General features: G+C 40.4%; 1 protein-coding gene and 1 long non-coding RNA gene across 4 annotated transcripts in view; both read left to right on the top strand.

Annotated features, from left to right (window-relative positions):
• The window catches only part of negr1 (neuronal growth regulator 1), a 165,133-nt gene extending 161,890 nt beyond the window's left edge, over positions 1 to 3,243 (top strand). For all 3 annotated transcript variants that reach the window (XM_056413925.1, XM_056413924.1, XM_056413923.1), the window contains one exon: positions 1,658 to 3,243. In XM_056413925.1, the coding sequence (XP_056269900.1) occupies positions 1,658 to 1,758 (101 nt within the window). In that variant the 3' untranslated portion in view covers positions 1,759 to 3,243. The remainder of the gene's footprint in view (positions 1 to 1,657) is intronic.
• A 12,568-nt stretch (positions 3,244 to 15,811) lies between these two features.
• Positions 15,812 to 17,648, top strand: LOC130194008 (uncharacterized). The gene is made up of 3 exons (XR_008831769.1): positions 15,812 to 15,955; positions 17,307 to 17,486; positions 17,635 to 17,648. It is a non-coding gene; the product is annotated as an uncharacterized LOC130194008 (long non-coding RNA).
• The last annotated feature ends 1,488 nt before the right edge of the window (positions 17,649 to 19,136 follow it).

Here is a 19,136-nt window from a genome sequence, read left to right as displayed (position 1 = left end):
TTGCACCCATTTGTGCTCCTCTACTCTGTTTTTTCCCCTTTGTTTCCCTTTCCCATCTGTCAGCAGAGCTGTAGTTCTTTTACTCTAGCAGGTAAACAACTTCAATACCAACAGAATGTTTGAAGATGTCAGGTGAAGGCGCCGCCGTGGCGCGTGTCTATTTTGCCGCCCCTCCCTGGCATCTCCTGTGAAAACGGTCTCCCACAAGCTATTATGTCGGCATCAATCTCTGCTTGATTGTATTTATTTTCACATGCCAACAGGCATACAGTATGCCACTCCGATGACAACCACCCCATTGAATTAATACCGAGACACATTAACAACAACACAGAGCGAGAGCAATCCTCTGTCACGACTCAGACAGGAGTAACAAAGATGACTGTCTTTGGTTGGAAACAGGCTGGGTCAAAACCAGGAGATCAGTCGAAGAAGCAAACAAGTCCAAAAAGGGGCGGGGCAGAGAATCAGAGGTCAGGGCAGGCAGGGTCAGAACAGGCAGGTCAGGAATATACTCTAATAACGCTGGAGAACTTGGCACGAAAACACAAGACAATCTGGCAGAGGACAAGTGGAAGTGAGGGAGCTAAATAGTGAGGGACTAATGAGGGGATGGGCTGCAGGTGAGAAGGGCGTGAGGACCAGGTGAAGGGAGTGAGGGACTAACGAGGTGATCAGAGGCAGGTGAGGGGAGTTGGATTGACGAGATGGTGTGACAGGATGAAAACAACTATTACAAAAAGGAAGGCGTGGAGCTAAACTGTTCCATCCTCTGCCTGTAACTCCGAAGAAAAATCCTTCATACTCTATGTTCATGATTGCATCTGCGTGTGCACAGTAGACGTTTGGGTTTATTCTTTGTTGTTCGCTTTGCTCGCCGTGTTGGGGAATGTGAGGTCCACATGAGAGGAGCTACATCATGAACTAATTATATGGCTGTGTAAAGAGAGGCACCCTGCTGATATGGGCCGTGCGCCACATGATTTCCCCTGGTAGAGCATGGCCTGTTTGTGTGTGTGTGTGTGTGTGTGTGTGTGGAGGTAGAACATGTTGTGTGACCTGTGAGGTGTGTGTGTGTGTGTTGAGGAGGCGGAGCAGCCCCTCCAAATGAAAGGCTGCCCTCTCCTCCGCCCGACGCAGCCCTCCAGAGATGCTGTTCATAATCCTGTGGCTATCACCTGGTCAGAGAGACACAAACAGGCAAAAACAAAGACGGCTCGGACAGGAAAGTGAAGAAAAATCATCCTCATTTATTCTCCTGTCTTCCCTGATGGCTTTTCTTGTACCGCTATTATAAAAGAGGGAACCGGTTTTGACACCAGCTAAAGAAAGATGAGGAGGCAAAACAGTGTTTTATACTATTATAATCTGAAGGAATAAAGCTCTGGGGTTAATTAACCGCGTGACCGTAGCTCAGTGAATGACGGCTGGATTTAACCTGTGATCAGGCAGTTTGCGAGGCACTTCAACCGCAGCACCTCTGCATGCGAGACACTTATCCTGTTGGTTTGCAGTTAACGGTCAGGTAGCGAGGGTCTGCTTTCGGTCAGAATTATTATTGCTGTATTGGCATCAAGAATTGGACCGATAGTCCAAAGTTTTTTCAAATGGTGAACACAATCACGACTAATGAGCTTCTCTTGTTTCCCGCCCACAGCGCCCAACACTGCACCCTATGGGAGCACAGGAAGAGCACACGTCCCGCTGGCCTGCCAGTACCTGGTCCTGGCGCTCTCCTCCTTCATCAGCGTGTACTAGCGGAGGGTCCGGACACAATGACTGCCGAGAGCATTTATCAATCTTTTGTGACATTGCTGAAGGCTGGAATCCAATCTGGTACAGTTTGTTGAAAAGCCGTGATGGGGGAAATAATCCGCGTTACGTTGTGTGGGGAAATGTTCTTCTTTTTATTTCATTGGCTTTTTTTTGGTGACATTTCTGTTATGTAAATACTTTGATGTTTTTTTATTATTATTATTATTGTTTCCTCTTCTTTTCTGATTGATCAACCACCTTGTGAATCAGTGCTCACCTCGCCCCCGCCCTCCCACGCCCTTCAATCATATCACCCCGCCTCACCTTCATAAATGAGTCACTCTCATGCTTCTCTCTTTGGGAGGCGATGGGGCAAAATTGACATTTCCATCCGTTTTTTGTACATGGCAAAAAAAAGAAGCAATTGTGCCAAGTCTCTCAGTACACATAATAAACATACCAATGTTGTATTGAATGTATTATGGGTGGTTGAACAAAGGAAAGACATTTAGATTCCTAACGATACAAATTGAGATTATGAAGTGTGCTTGAAAAAATAGTTGAGGAGAAAAAAAAGAAAAAAATCTAAAGAATATAATGGCGGAGTTTTTCCGGGACCTGTATTGTCATGATTACTCAATAGAAGGATGAACAGTGTTGAAGGTGTGCTTTGTTGTATTCTGAAATGGGTCCTTCAGTTACTACGCCTGCCGGACAGATTTGATCAGGCAGCCGTCAAAGTAGCAAAGTATACTGTAATGTATCTTTATATTTTAATATAGTGTAGGCTTTTGTTTGAAAGTGGGACCAGCTTTTCTCATTTGACCAAGAACATTAACACAGTTCATGACGTTGTACAGTATGAAGGGAGGAACATCGCTGCCCTATGTTTACATTTTCCTTGAATATATAAATTCTGCAGTATATACTCCACCCTTTTTCTCCCGGAGAGAGTCCACACACAACCAACTGTTTTAGCTTTTAGTTTGAGAAGAAAAAGCAGAGCCCACGTTCAACTGTCGTAAGCGTTTCCCCTAAAGATGCAGTTCTTTGAACACGCCCCCTCCAGTGAGTGAAGCTGCCGATCATCAACCAGCTGAAAACCCACAGCGGCACGAGTGGGTGTTCAGCTAACGGCCTCTTGAAGTTTGTGGCTTCAACTTTTGGCACGATACTTAAATAATGGACTCTGGGAAAGCAGCATTGTGCAGCACGGTACTATATTCCTCTGCTTTTCTCCACAAATAATTCAATACTGAAATATATTCGGGGCTCTTTTACAGTACATATATTTACTTCATCGCACCAGTTAACACATAAAGGACATCCAGAGAGTCGAAGTTCATTGATTTAAGATTTCTGGCCACCACAGCAACATTATTGGATGTAGAAAAGTACAAATTATGAAAACTGCTTTGCCTCCAATCTGAGTCCTACTCGTGTAAATTATGAACAACAGAATACAAAACGAAGCTTATGAACAGGGGTGCATTTGCCGTCCCCGTTCAACAACTCTTCTCGGCCTCAGCAGAGCTCCGACAGCCAGCGTAAGCTCGGCGTGGCCGTGACCAAACACCATCTCCCGGTACTCACCTGAGTAACTCACTGAAAAAGTTATGTGCACCCCTGCTTATGAACATCTTTACAAGCATGGCCTACAGTGCTCCTCCAAGATGAAAGTTTTTTGTATTCAATACAGCCGATCAGCATCCACAAGATCAGCGAATGTCCAGCAGAGAATAAATTAAACCATGAGGTCGTTTAATGGGAGAAAATGTGGCTTTTTATTCACCGAAATCAACCATATCAAGGCTAAAAAAATTATTGCAAAGGTTTGCTTTATGACATGGCATATTCATCCTCACGTATCTTCATGGTGTAAACAGAGATACTGTACTGTAATGCCTTAATAGTACCATAGACATGAACCTCCTTTTAGAAGGACACTTCCAGAAGCTCTCAATATGATACGACTCATTTGTTTGACATATTACTGCTTATTGAATGTTTATAAACCAGAAGCTGACTAATCTTTCGAATTTGGCATCATACTCAGTAAAAACTAAATTTCTCCACTCATGGCTCCTGCAGGTATTTTCAAATAAGCCAGTTGCATCGGATGAAAATGCAGTATTTGTGGTACAGGTTGACATGTTTGCCGGTGTTATTTGGATCGTGTGATACATATTGTGCCCCCGCGATCGAGGGACTAACAGTTCACGCAGTATTTTCACATGAACATGTAACTGCAAACCTTTAGAGAAATAGCCATCGCAGTTAAAAGACTTAAAGCACAAACACTGTTATTAATTTTACGTTTTGTGGTGATTTGTTTTACGGTAAACTTTTGTTTCTTTTTTATTATTTGTACTGAAATTGTTATCAGCTTGTTTTACAAATTCTGAAAATACTGCACCATATGATCTTGTTTAAATGTTAAGGTATAATGAAAATGGGTCAGAAGTATATTTATTCTATTCCTTTATGAAAACAATGTATAAAAAATTACATTTGAAACATGTAACACTGGATATGTGACATTTATTTGAATGAGGTACAGTATGGCATAGTTTATAATGTTGTCGGGTTCATTTAGATGCCATTGCTGTTGATTCCTTTTGTCAGACGAGTACATTAAAACGAACAATGTTTGCAATCAAATTACCTACTTTTTGAAGCGGAGAGTAACAGTATTATAGAACAGAATCAATGTGTGTATATTTGGAGAACATAGGATACCTTTTGATCTTTAGAGCCAGTGTGTAGTCATAGTTTTCACACACTTGCGTGTTTGACGATGTGCAGAAAGTATGGTTGTGCTGCATGTCAAAGTTAACCTGTGGTTTTAAGGTGGCCATTTTACAGATATTCATACATTTTATGAATGAAAGCAGTTTTTTTCCCAAAACATTTGGTTCCTAAACCTGGTCTAAAAATACATACCTCTTACAAACGAGCCGTTTGTTTGTGATTTAATTTGAATCAACTTTTGTTGAAAAATCAACTGCTATTCAGAGTCATATTGATTATCGTGGCACATGGTGGAGTTACAGTATGCTGGTTGCTTGTCGAAGCAGTCGAGACCATGCTCGTATTCATACATATGAAGTGTACTGGATGTTCATTACTTTTTGAATAATGGTATTTACAAGTTCCTTTTATCGCATTACTATTATTTGCAATAAAAGTCTTCATGTTACAATATAAACCCACGTCGAGGTGTCGTCGTTATCACTAAAATGTCCTGAGAATTTAAACCATCTCGTCGTCACAGTCCCTAAAATCCAGTTGTGCTTAAGATCAATGCTGTCCTCATGTTCAGACCGTATCAGTTGTTTTGATGTTTATTTTGTGTCGACTCATTAAACAAACGTCATTCAGAAGAAACTCCGCCGTGGACCAGTTAGCTTTTTAAAAGCTTGAGGATCAGCGACGTAATGAGTCTGCCGATCAATAAGTGATCTCACGCTGGCTGACTGCACACATCACATTCCAGCCTGGTGAGGCAGAACAGCTGCAACGGCGTTTAATAAAACTCACTCAGTTATATTTACATCACCGCCAATATTTTGTGATAACTTTAATCAGGATCACCGCTAAATACAATTGTACTTTTTGTATAATGGTTAGAATAATGAGAAATATATTGTAGGCCGGCATTTTACAACTGAAGGTGAGCTTCAGTAAATTGGTCGAGATGAATTATCAAGTTTTTTTTATTTGACTAAGCGGAATACTGATTAGCAAGTGGCATAATTACACCGACACAGCGGGCAGCGGTGAAGTGTGGGACGTGGCCAAATGTCATTTTTCTGTAGCTGGAAGGTGTGTGTGTGTTTCAGAATCCTCAGCACTCGCACTTCACGGCTGAAAGTCAAACTATCCTAAACTTTGACTCGGGCCACACTCCACCGCAGCTCCTGTGTGTTTACGGGTTTATGGGTTTATGGCGGTAAACCCATGAGGGAAATATCAGTCTGTTTGTACAGTGTAGCCGGAATAATTGAGTCATCTTAATTTGTTGCTGTATCATGCATATTTGATTCTGTCATTAAACACAACATAAATCCGCTTCTGAGCCCAGATGGCCAGAAGCCAAAGGATTAACCACCATTTGCACTGCATCCTCATCACTGACTGCAGTGAGTTGCCCTCTATGTTGAATCTGGAGATATTTACAAACATAAATCACTGCACATTCAGTCCCACAACGCATCGGGGGCCGATTTTACCCTTTTTTTTCACAACAGCACAAGGCTATCAAGTATCCTCTGACCTGAATACACTCGTGAGTAAAACATCCACTGGTGGTGTGACCTACCTCATAAAAAGTTGAACAAGTCATGATGATGTACAAGCTCAAAAAGAGGTCACGCTTCCCACCTGCAGAGATCACTGCCTCACCTTGTGCTTCCAGCTCACAGCGGAGAGGAAGAAATCGCTCCTTTTTAAAGTTTAAGATAAGAGGATTTTAAAAATGCATGTACGTGCGTAGTATTACGGCCCCACGTTCCCCACCATGAATTTTCAAATTCATTTCAAAGCCTCCTCTAATCCCAGTGCATCAGAATCATCATGCGTGTATTACAAGTTTGGATTTATGAAACAACAGCTGAGTTTTGGATGGGATCAGTGCTGTACTGAATGTGCCTTTAAAGTGTTTCATCAATCATAAGCAGCTCTCATTTAGAGTATTTAAGCTCACTAAACAGTTTTCACTATATTGATTATATATATTTACAACATGAAGTAAACATTCACTGTGTTAACATAGAAGCAAATTACAGCACTAATTAAGTTTCACAGTCATTCTGACCCCTTAACCCCAAAACAACACAGTCAACAAATGAATTATAAATAATTAAACGTCATCATCATTCACATGATTAATGCGTCGCTAAAGTGTAGCCATGTGCATTCATCCTCTGGGAAACAGAAGCAGGATTCAAATTGTCTTCATCCTGGTTTTTATCAGGTCAAATTATTTGTTTTCACTTCTTTAGTTTGGAAACAGACGTTTGAAAGGCAAGTTTATTCATCTTCTCTGTGATTGACAAACTTTACCTGACAATATACAAAAAAATGTTTTCCTGTTGCAGTAAAAACACACACAGCTTGAGTTTAATCAAACGGCGAAAATGATGTTGTTGCACTCTGAGGCATCATGACACTCTATAGGAAGGAGCACATCCACTGAGTTGCCAATAACACGCTAATGCAAGGAGGTGGTTTTAATATATTGAATAGATTAAGACAATGATCATTTGGTATTGCAACTAATACAAATGTTCAACCTATCCGCATGTTTCCTCAGCACACCATGATCGACCATTAATGCAGGATGTTTGCAGTTTTTCTGCAAATGAATATATGTAAAACCGCATTATCCCGCAGCAGACTTAAGGCAGCGTGTACTGGAGGTCATGGAAACGATTAGCGTGTTTGGCTCTTCACGAAGTCGCCTGTGGCCGGCATGAACCGAGAGCAGAGCGAAGGAGTTGTGAAGGAGGGATTCCTCCTGACCCCGCGGTTAAAGAACCCCTTCCTGTGCCTTGTCAGCTTTAACTGGGAGATTGTGTCACACACTGGAGCTCCTGCAGTCGCCATCCCTCCTCCCTGATCGGCATACTGAGTTGTCGGTATCTACACAAAAAAAACTCTGTTTCTCGACTGCTGGCTTTCAGTTTGGAAGATGTGTCTGTTGCACAGCAGGAACAATGCTTTTGTATCCCTCCTGTCAAAGATAGGCAGGAAGAGAACAACAAAAATGAATTTATTCCCCTATAGCCAGTTTCTGGGCGAGTTTAATTCAGCTCTAAATTGGAAAATAAATGTTCTTTAAACTAAATAATTCGGTCTATTTCCTTTCTCTCCAACATTTCAACTGGTAGAAAAATATTGACCAATTTCTGACAGATGTGTCTCTCCATTTTCTTTGAAATCCCTCTGATGGTGTGGCAACTGCGAATGGAGTGGGGAGACATGCTATTTCAAAAAGAAGTTGCATCAAGTATTTGTCAACCTGTCCCTCATTATTTCCACTCAACTGGAAAATAAGTTGCCAACCCCTGATGCAGAGAGCCTGAGATAATGCCCGGGTTTTAAAGCAAGCTATCGAAGCCGCGCAGGTCTCTATGGCGCCAGAGTGTTTTCACGTAGAGCTCCGGGCCAATTGTCAGTTTTCTTGAGGGATTGAACGGCTTTTGACTGACAGTAAATGTTATCCAATTTCATTTGTTTTCATGCCCCAAAAGGCAGATGACACATTGTGTTATTTACACCGAAAGACGCAGCAAATCAGTTGTTTGTAGCACCGGGTCATCGACGTGTCTTCAGTGTTCCAATGGAGTGACCCAGAGGTCGAGGTACGAGGAGCAGCATTTATTTCTTGTTTGGTTCTGCAAATTAATATATGTACCAATTAGTTTTCCTCTTTTTACAAAAAACAATGGAATGGATATCATAAGGTTGACGGGAACATCCTAAAATGTCTTATATGAAATATAAATCTTGTGTGGACATTTATTTATCTTTTTTGTATTTGTTCGTTTTATTATTCATAACATCTGGAATTGAAATGGTTACCCAAATGTGTATGAAGGTCTGTTAGCCACCAGGGATGTAGTTGTATATTGATAGGCTCTAGATCACTGGAATGATATATATGGCTTTAAGTGGCATTGATATATCTATATATAATATATATAAATATATATTGATTCATGTACTTTAATTACTTTAAAGCTTACATTGTGTATAGCACGTATGCAAGTCCATTTTCATCATGTTTGATGTAATTTTGTAGCAGTGGTTTGATACTAATAAATGGCAGTTGATGATGGGATGGTAGATTGTGTTTGTGTTTACCTTTACAACAACAGCAACAAAACGTCACGCTTTTTATTCATAACAACATGTTACAGACATATTATCCAAGTCATCCATTTATTGAACAGGGACTTTGTGATTTCATATATTGGTTTTTAACATGCATTTCAATTCATGATATTTGTTTTTGTTTGATAACTTGTATCTTTTATATGAATAATCAAGTCCCTGACATTCAATACTAATTATAAAACATTATTCCGTTCCTTCGTCATTGTCAGCAGGACAACAATATGAGAAATGTGTCTCACAAGAAAAAAACAGACAGAAATGATTGTTTATTCAAATGCCTGAAAACCAATCTGTTTACTTGGCAGGTGAATTATATACAATTTCATTAACAATCTTTAATATAAGTTTTTTGCAATTAGACGAGTCATAAATCATCAGGTTTAAAAGAAAACAGATTTTTAAAAAGAATTTGACGTACAGTGGAGGAAAAGGTAAGGAAATAAAAATAAAACCTTTTTCAAAGGAAATAAAAGACATTTCAGAGGAAATTAAAACTTGAGTAAAATCATGAAGGGCTAACAGTATGTTTGAAGAAGGGCCATAAGGGACATCGCTGACTCAGCTGACCTGATTTCCTCATCCCTCACGGACTACGGCATTATTAGACCGCTGATAGTTTCCTCTTCCCTTCCAACACTTTATGACCACAATCACCGTCCTCGTCACCCTCGGCTCCAACAATAAATCCTGACTCCACGTTCTGTTTGTGTCTGTCTGCGTTTGGTTTGCCCATTACTGATCATAATGGACCAATAAAGTTTGATAATAACTCGGAGCAGTAAATAAATTCGACTAAATCACAAATCGACTCATCTCTACAGGTCCTGTATACATCTGCTGAATCTGTAAGCAGCAGGAGGAGAGTAGGAGGCAAACCGTTTGTGTGGAAAGAAAAAGATGCAGACAAAATTGGCCCGCGATTTCATAACCTACTGGCCATCGTCGGGCGAGGATTTAGCTTTTCATCGGTTTAAAATGAGTTTGTAAACCGGGCGCTTGTGAAACAATCCCGTCGCCCTGTTCCTCGACTCCAGCTCCAGCTAAACGGATTGTAAACAATGAGCAGCGCACGGAAAATGACGTCTGAGTCTGGAGATCTGCTGGCTGCACCAGAACCCTGTCAACAAGCACACAAAGACATTGTGTGCACAGAGGATGCTCCATCAAGGTGGAGCGGTTAAAAGATAGGTGGTCTCAGGTGTCAATGGTGGATGTGAAAATGTCAGTTAAACTTCAACTAGAACGGCGCTATAAAAGTAGCAGGTGCAACGAGAAACAGAAGCATTTACTTTATATTGAAGTTTACTTTTGGTTTATTTGATAAGTGCACATTAATAGAAAACATTTCTTTAAATGTGCCAGAATTAGCAAAGAGGCTATTTTTAATCTGTCGTCCCAAGACTTTGGATAAATGTTGGATTATAACTCAAAAATCTAAGTCATGCATCAACGCATAACTCCCTGAATCAGGACTGTTTTGTTTGCTGACAACTACAAAGTCAAGGATTAATTTATGATCCATAAATTATTCAAGCAGTCTTTTTTCGCCCTGAACATAACCAGTAGTGTGTGTGCCCCTAAACCTAATCAAACTCATTCAAATGTGAGTCCATCCACGTCAGTATTAGACAGCTACCGGAACTGATGGAGCGAGAAAGTCAAACAAATACATGACTTTTTTATTTCAGTGACCACTCTTCATGTCCTGTTTGAAACCAGGTAAACGGTGACTTTTTTTCTGTGCCTTTTGTTTCGTATTAACGTAGGTACTTAAGTATCAGTGCATACATAAGTTACGTAACCAGCACTTTTTTCTTTTTTTTAAAAATCACTCATTTGAACTCAAACTAATAAAAATAAAAATACACATTTAAAATGAACGGTGAGGTAAGTAAAACAGCTAACTAGACAGTCTTACAACAGTAAATGAATAAAAGCTCATATAAAAGGTAATGTACAAGTTGACAGACGGTTGTTGGGTCACTCTGCTTTCATGAGCCGAACCGAATACAAAACCATAACATAACAACTTGAAAAGACGCCGTGTGTAGAAACTGCTGACGTCTCTCACACTTCTAAAACTGACGAAGGGAACCAAGGGTCTCGTAGTTTGGCGCTTGCGGCCGCTGACCGAGCGTCGCTCTTTGACAAGTTGGAAGTTGGATCAGCTTCAATATTCTCACTTCATCTCACCAGTCGACGACTCTCCAAACGTCCAGCCGTGAAAGTTATTGGCTGTCCTGGCTGCACTGTCCCAGCCTGACAGCTCTTTTTTTTCCAGCTCATGTAAAGGCCAGTCACAGAAGCAATGGGGAGTTTGATATGATGACAAATGGTTCAATTCATTGGCTGAATTATGGACTGGAACCAAAATGTGAGGGCAAAATTCCTCTGGGACGAGAGTTGAGTGGAAGCTGCTCTTCACTCTAATTGCTCCCCGCCCTCCTCCTTGTCTCTTTCTTTGCAGCCCTGTGCTACACAGAGCACTGGTGAACTCTACAACACACTTTACTTGTAACAATAATTAAAGCCCAATGAGATTGTCAAGATAATGCATCTGACAACAATAAGCTGCGTAAATCCAAGAAACATGAACAACAGGTCCGGTCACACTGCTTGATTGCAGTGTTTTTCGCAATTGGCATAGCCTGTCTACCCTCTCACCGGAGAAGACGACTGAGGCTCTGGAGGAAATATGCAAATGTGAGGAGATGGAGTTTATGATCCAGAAAACTACTCTGCTCTGAGATGGAACAATAAGTGACGGCAGCTGAAGTCAGGAAGGAAGAATGTGCCAAGTATTTGTGAAATGAAAGTAAAAAGAAAATAATGAGACCTGCACCTCAAGCAGATCCCTGCTCTAACGTGGCAATTAGGATGACCGTGACAAGCTGGATGGCCAAGTGGACGTTAAGCTACTCAGATTTTAACAAAGCGGCTTGTAAGAACGAAAAGGTGTTGTTTTGCATTTATTTAAGCAATCTGGGCTGAAGTCATTCAAATCGGTTCTTTAACAACCCCGTCAGCTAGAAATTGCGGTTAGATACTAATTTGCAACCGCAAATATCTTTTGATCGAAACGTAATGCAGCTTAGATTAGATTAGTTATCACATAATGAGGTAACGCTGCTAATGAACAAAATGTTAATAACCTCAATGCAAATCCTTCTGCTCTGCGGTCCCTTTGTTATCAAACACTCGGTCAGCTGTTTTCAACAAGCCTCCCAGTGACAAGTCACATCCACCTTCGCCATCGGGCTGGAGACGCTGGGTTGAGACCACAACAGTTTAAACACCCATTTGCTTCTTTATACTCTCTGTACCAGCTGCTGTTTCTTGTAGAATATATTTGTTTACATGTATTGTTCATTGGGAGTAGATCTCTTTGCTGGTTACAAAACCAACTGGCCACTAAAAGACAGGAAGTCCAGATTCAAAAAAGAATAATCGAAAACATAACTGCTCCAATCATTCCCCCATTCACTCCATTAATACACGGGTGGCAGGGGCTACCATGCAAGGGGCCACCTGAGGACCCATCAGGACTAACTAACATTCACACACTGTAGGCACAACACCACGAGCAATATGGGGTTGAGTCTCTTGCCCAAGGACCCATCGACATGGGCTGGCAGGGCGGGAGATCGAAGCGCCGGTCCTCTGATTGAAGGACGACCTGCTCTACCACTGGACCACAGCCGCCTATTGTACATTTTGTGTTTTAATTATCGTGTCTATGTGTATGTATGCACATGTGTGCATGTACATGTAAGTATAATATGTATGCACATCTTATCATCTTCATACATATGGTTTATTATTATTGTCATTTATTATAACAGGAATATCTTAAATTGTCAAATCTTGACCCCCCCCCCTGATCTTTGTCTCCTCCCAGACTCCTATTTCAAAACTCCAACATGTGCGTGAACATGAGAAAATGTTGCACTCTTCGACATTTCAATACATCTTGCTAAGATGACACGAGTGCCCCATTCTATCTTTATTATGTGGCCACCCGAGCTCTTCTGCCTCCATTTCCACGCAACGTAAACATAAAAGCGTCGACATGTTGCCCCGCAATCAGCGCACACTCTACAGTTTCATGAAGACGTCGAAAAATTCAAACACATAGAGCCAGGGTGTCTTACGTAACCATAAAAGTAAGCCTGGCGGGTGATGTCATCATAAATGTGCCTGCAGCCACCTTACCGAGATGAAAAACAAATGAAACACTTTGAGGCCGAGCTGAATCGCCTCCCGTTCTGAAACTCCATCTTTCCCTCCCAGCGACTTATTCGGAGCAAGACTTCCTGCATGACCTCCATCACAACGTGCAAGATGAAAGAGGTGGGCCTGGTCTCTGTCCTCTGTCTTCTCTGTGCCAAGGCAGCAGGGGCACCGAAGCGTCGGCAACACCTGCAAACTGAGAGTAATGAGGCAGCAGGACGCGCGGCCGCCCATCCTCCTTGCACTAATCAGTCCAGCTCGCCATTAAGGGAACGAGGAGGACTGCAGTGAGTAAGAGAAAGCTTCATGCCTCCATAAACCCGTGTGTGGTCATCTGTAGCCTCCATAAGATTCTACACTGCACCTCCCTCTGAGCACATCTGTAGCTTTTTTATTTTTTTGTTGAATTTAAATTCCAGAAACAATTTCTGAAGCAAATTTGAACCTTCTTTTTCATTTTTAGACCAGACAAAACATTGTTCCCAATACATAACACACAGAACTCCTCATGAGCGGAGGAAGGAGTTTACACAACATGAATTATTTGGCATGTGTTAATTGTCATCGAGAGTCTAAGGTTAGACACATTAATGACTACACTGTAAGAAAAGATCCTAATTTTACGGTAAATAACTCTAAATATTTACAGTAGTTTTACCTTTTTTTTAAATTACATACAAAACTCTGTGAAATTACAGACATTATCCGTAAATTAACAACCCAACTGTTAATTTAAGTATTATGCTAATAATTCAAAATAACATTTTTTTCCCATTTTTTTAAAGAAAAATGACTGTATTATTAATACAGTCTTTCTTAAATGACATACAAATTCATGTAAAATAACAATTATTACCTGTAATTAAATGTGTAGCTCCTTATATGAAGGTTTATTTCCATACTAACAATTTAACGATTTTCTTTGTAATTTTAAGGTAGATCATATTATATTTATATTAACATGTACTTTTACATTCAAACTCTGTAATTCTAAATCTAAATTTAGCTAACTTCTTTCATTTCATTAAACATCTACATATTGCAGTTTTTTCAAGAGTACAAAGTAGAAGAAATAATGATAAGTTTTGATACTTGTTCTTTAGAGGAACCATGAGTATTTGCTGTTATTTGTCCAGAGTCCAATATTTGTAATCAGAACTGATAATAAATAAATTAAAAGAAATTCTGACACACTAACATCTTTTTAAACACACACATGCATACACACACACACACACACACACACACACACACACACACACACACACACACACACACACACAAACACACTACTCTGCCAACTGACCCTTAACCTCCTAATTGTCTTTTAAAATTAATCTTACATATTATATTTACCTAAATATAATACATTGACATCATGGGGTGAAATAGAATCTTTACAAGAGGAAAATCCTTAAAACCAAACTTTTAGTTAATTTGTCCTACTTTCAACCAACTTAGATATGTGGATCCTCTTCAGATTCAAAGAGGAACATCTTAATATGAATACCCTAGAGTTTTGGACCGATAGCTCTGAGTTAAGGGCCTCAAAAAAAGGTCCAACGGGTCAAATTGGGCCGAATTCTCTTATATTCGCATATTTTTTGACAAATGCAAAAATGGTCATAATCTCCTAAATATTAGTCCTGGATATCCAAGATTGAACACAGACACTCAGGACAGGGCCTACAATGAGGTGATGGAGTGACATTTCCCCCAAAACACCCACAAGAGTTAATTGTCTGTCTGAAATCCAGGACTTGAAGAGGGTGTGTGGCTTTGCAAATCTGAGATCCTGTTAAGAGTTTGGGCTGATTTTAGCTTCTTTTTTTCGAAACATGTCATAGCTTAGCTTTCTTTACCAGGTTGTAGCCCTCCCAAATGGGACCCAACCATGTAGGCTGGCAATATCTAGCACTTAGCATCCCTGCTTGGCAGCGGTTTAAAAACCGAGAAGAACAAAAAATGCACTCCTTCAAAGGTTCACAAGTCCTCAAATGTTTGTAATATGACAAATCTCAATTATGATGTTCTACCAGTCTGTTGGACCAGTGCTCTGAGATGTTGGAGATGTCCTTCCAGTCTGTTGGACCAGTGCTCTGAGATGTTGGTGATGTTCTACCAGTCTGTTGGACCAGTGCTCTGAACTTCTCCGTAGTCTGCTGGGGGAGCAGCATTGTAACTGGAGAAAACCAACTGACTCACTAAACTGGTGTGGAAGGCCGGCTCCATCATTGGCTGCAAAGAGGACTACCCGGAACAGGTGGAGAGGAGGACATGAAGAAATGTTTGTCCATATTGGAGAACCGGACCACCCTCTCCACCACCTACTGCAGGGACCACGTTCTCCAACAGACTGCTTTAGCTCTGCTTCACAAGGACAGACCGGAGAACATTCCTGATAGAGGAGAACATTCATGATACAGGAGAACCTTCCTAATACAGGAGGACATTCCTGAGACATGAGAACATTCCTGATACAGGAGAACTTTCCAGTTACAGGAGAACATTCCAGATTCAGGAGAACCTTCTAGAAACAGGAGAACCTTCCAGATACAGGAGAACCTTCCAGTTACAGGAGAACATTCCTGGCAACTATTAGACTTTACAATGAATCACCTCTGGCCAGATCCTCCTCAAATTGAACAACATCAATGAACATTGCACCGCTTTCACTTTATATACACTTAGATACACTGTATTTACTTTCATTTTTATTACTTTTTAAATTTCCTTTATTATTTAACTTCTTAAATGTAATATGTCCTGTCCTGCTATTTTATTGTATTGTATTGTATTCTTCTAAGAATCTAGTTACTAGAGAAGTAAACAGCACAGACAGAGACAGACAGACAGCCCGTCCAACAGAGAGAGAGAGAGTTCAAAGGAGAGGCCAGGTGTCAGTGATCAAGCTGATCACAGCAATCAACACAAAAAGCAGATTGAACTGTTGAACCCGGTTTCGCGCCTCTTCTCCGCAGTTTGAGCGGCGCGCTGCTCTCCTGCTTCAGTGACTCAGGAAACGCCACAGAGGGAACGACAGCCTCCTGACATGACAGCTCTTCTTGAGGTAAGAATGCCAACTTAATTTAATTTCAGAGAGTAACGTTGTATTGAACGGGCAACGTTTGTGACACTTTGAGGTTTCTACTCGGCTCTCCCATGAGGGGTTGAGCTAGCCTCGTGTGAGCTAGCGGGTAGCTACTTTTGAATTCGAGGCATAGTTTTCTTCAGTTCTGTGTCGCCTTGGACATCAAGTTAACTTGGCTATCTGTTAAGTGTGAAGTGTGTTCACGTTTCTTTAACATCGTCGATGTAACGTAGGTTGTCGGTTTCTGTGTTGAAAGAGCCAACATTAGCTTACTTTACACATGTTAGCCCAGGTAATGTTTAGCTAACGCTCGTGTTATAGGTTCATTAGTGGCAGGTGGGTTAAGACACCTGAGGGGTCACGTGCTACACACTTCATCTAATAACCACGATTTTATTGAAGTGCTTTGAAACTGGTTCCACGCAGACATGTATAGACAAGCTCACATATCAGTCACGTGACCAGACACGTTATTGTACAGGTCTGGTCACGTGACGTCGGGACTCTGTTCACGTGACCGCTATAAACTGCGCTGTGGCATATGCTGTCGGGACTGCTGTTCACGTGACACTCTTAACGTGATGCTGTTGCCGTGGTCGGGACTCTGTTCACGTGACTGTTGTTAACATGACGCTTATAACTGCGCTGTGTCATATGCTGTCGGGACTCTGTTCACGTGACGCTCTTTACGTGATGCTGTTGATGTGGTCGGGACTCTGTTCACGTGACTGTTGTTGACATGACGCGTATAACTGCGCTGTGTCATATGCTGTCGGGACTCTGTTCACGTGACGCTCTTAACGTGATGCTGTTGACGTGGTCGGGACTCTGTTCACGTGACTGTTGTTAACATGACGCTTATAACTGCGCTGTGTCATATGCTGTCGGGACTCTGTTCACGTGACGCTCTTTACGTGATGCTGTTGACGTGGTCGGGACTCTGTTCACGTGACTGTTGTTGACATGACGCGTATAACTGCGCTGTGGCGGGACATGACAGCTCACAGCTCCTCAGAAGCTCCGTGAGCTGTCCAGTGAGGGGATGGTTTCATGATCAAATCTTCATTTACTGTCCACATTATCAGATGAGGACGTCACCAAAGAGTGTCCTTTGAGTCAATGTTTACATTTATGTCATTAAGAAGTAGAACATTTAGTTACCCATGATCGGATACAAGTTGTCAAGGATAATAAGTTGTTTTAAGTTCAGTGTCTTAATTTAACAACAGAATACATCGTTATTGTTAGAACCACTTTTATGTTGTAAATGCTATTTAAAGTTATATTATTATTGTTAATCTTTTCTATTTTGTCTTTTTTCTGGCTGTAGAGAGAATCATGTCAGCCCACAGACAACCGGTTGACCTGTGAGTCTTCAAGCAGTAATGATGACTACGCCTGCCTTAAGTTCCAGTTTCCTGAACATCATGTCGGCATGAGATTCTGTCCCCACCTGTCTTCAGTCTGGACCCAATGATTCGGACACCAGTCTTGTCGAGGCTAAATTGAGGTAAGCGGTGATGTAGTTCAGTCTAGCAAATGATGGGTGCCAGCACAACTCAAACTAAAATATGTGGTGGCAGTTTTTTTTCTGATTCATTTCACATTACCCTTTTCAACACTGATAATAACTAATAAAACTTGCTTACATTTTTCAGATCAAGCATTGACGAAAGTCCATCACTCGTAAGTATCCACTGCAGCATATAAAAGATATTAGTCCATTTGAACCACTATTGCTAAACCTTACATCGTGATTAATATTAGATATTATTTCTTAAGTACTTTAATGATCTTAGCAAAGCACTTTTTAAGACATTTCCACTGGCCATAAAAACTGGGGAGCTTTTCCTTGCCTTCCTTCTTTTGAGTTGTACGGTGGCCCTGAGAGGTCAGGGCACTGCAACTTAATAAAAAATGCTAATAGACAAAACACAAGCAAATTAAGAAAACAACTTCATCAAATTGACAGCACATGTGCAGCATTTAGAAAAAGCGCTGCAAATTCAGACGACACAACACGGTACAGAAAAGCGCTGCAAATTAAGAAAAGGTGTTTCAAGAGGACACTAAATCGTGATGAACACGGCTTGGACAGGCTTGCTGTTGCTGTGGTTTGTGACTCATGAAGTTATTGAAATGTGTTTCTGATGGAAGTGCTAAGACATGCACTAGGTGCATCTTTAAATAGGTAAACATTTCATTACTATCATTCTAAAAGCTGACTGTGTTCAGATTGACAGGATGTTTCATAACGGCAACTGTTGGTACAGACAATTTCAAAATAGTTTGTTTAAGCTTGTTTAAAGGAATGGTAAGAAAACAAAGCTAACTTTCTAAGGACTTTCCAGTGAATTTGTTTGTCCTTCTCTTTTTTGCCCAGATGCACCGAGGATCTGGCTGATTACTGGAAATTAGGAAGATTGTTCTTTATCTGCACTGTCACTTCTGGTAAATATTTATGGACCTTTTATGTTTTGCTTTGACTTATCAACTGATGGTGAATAATTGGTTGATTTTGAAAATGTACATTAAATAAAATGTTTTAAAATCAATATTGGTGTGTACTTTTGTAATTAAGTTTCTAACCCCTAGTTAAATTGAAACATTGGAAGTTTTGTAGATGTTTAAATGTATTTAGATTTTTCACAGTAATCTCAAAAGCTTATATTTCATAATAATTGAACACTTTATTGAAGGTGTTTGATTGTAATAATACAGGAGAAATCTGTAAAATCACAGAATTTCACTGCAAAACCTTTAGAAATATCACTTTATCGAAGGTGTTTAATTGTAATAATATAGGAAAAATCTGTAAAATTACAGTATTTCACTGCAGAAGCTTTAGAAATATCACTTTATTGAAGGTATTTGACTAATAATATAGGAAAAATCTGTAGAATTACAGTATTTCACTGCAAAACCTTTAGAAATATCACTTTATTGAAGGTATTTGACTAATAATATAGGCAAAAATCTAAAATTACAGTATTTCACTGCAGAAGCTTTAGAAATATCACTTTATTGAAGGTATTTGACTAATAATATAGGCAAATTCTGTAAAATTACAGTATTTCACTGCAAAACCTTTAGAAATATCACTTTATTGAAGGTATTTGACTAATAATATAGGAAAAATCTGTAAAATAACAGTATTTCA

The sequence above is a fragment of the Pseudoliparis swirei genome, chromosome 5 (genome assembly GCF_029220125.1).
Source record: "Pseudoliparis swirei isolate HS2019 ecotype Mariana Trench chromosome 5, NWPU_hadal_v1, whole genome shotgun sequence".
NCBI classification, from domain to species: domain Eukaryota; kingdom Metazoa; phylum Chordata; class Actinopteri; order Perciformes; family Liparidae; genus Pseudoliparis; species Pseudoliparis swirei.
Note: the sequence above shows the minus strand (reverse complement) of the source record. Positions and strands in the feature narration are given on the sequence as shown.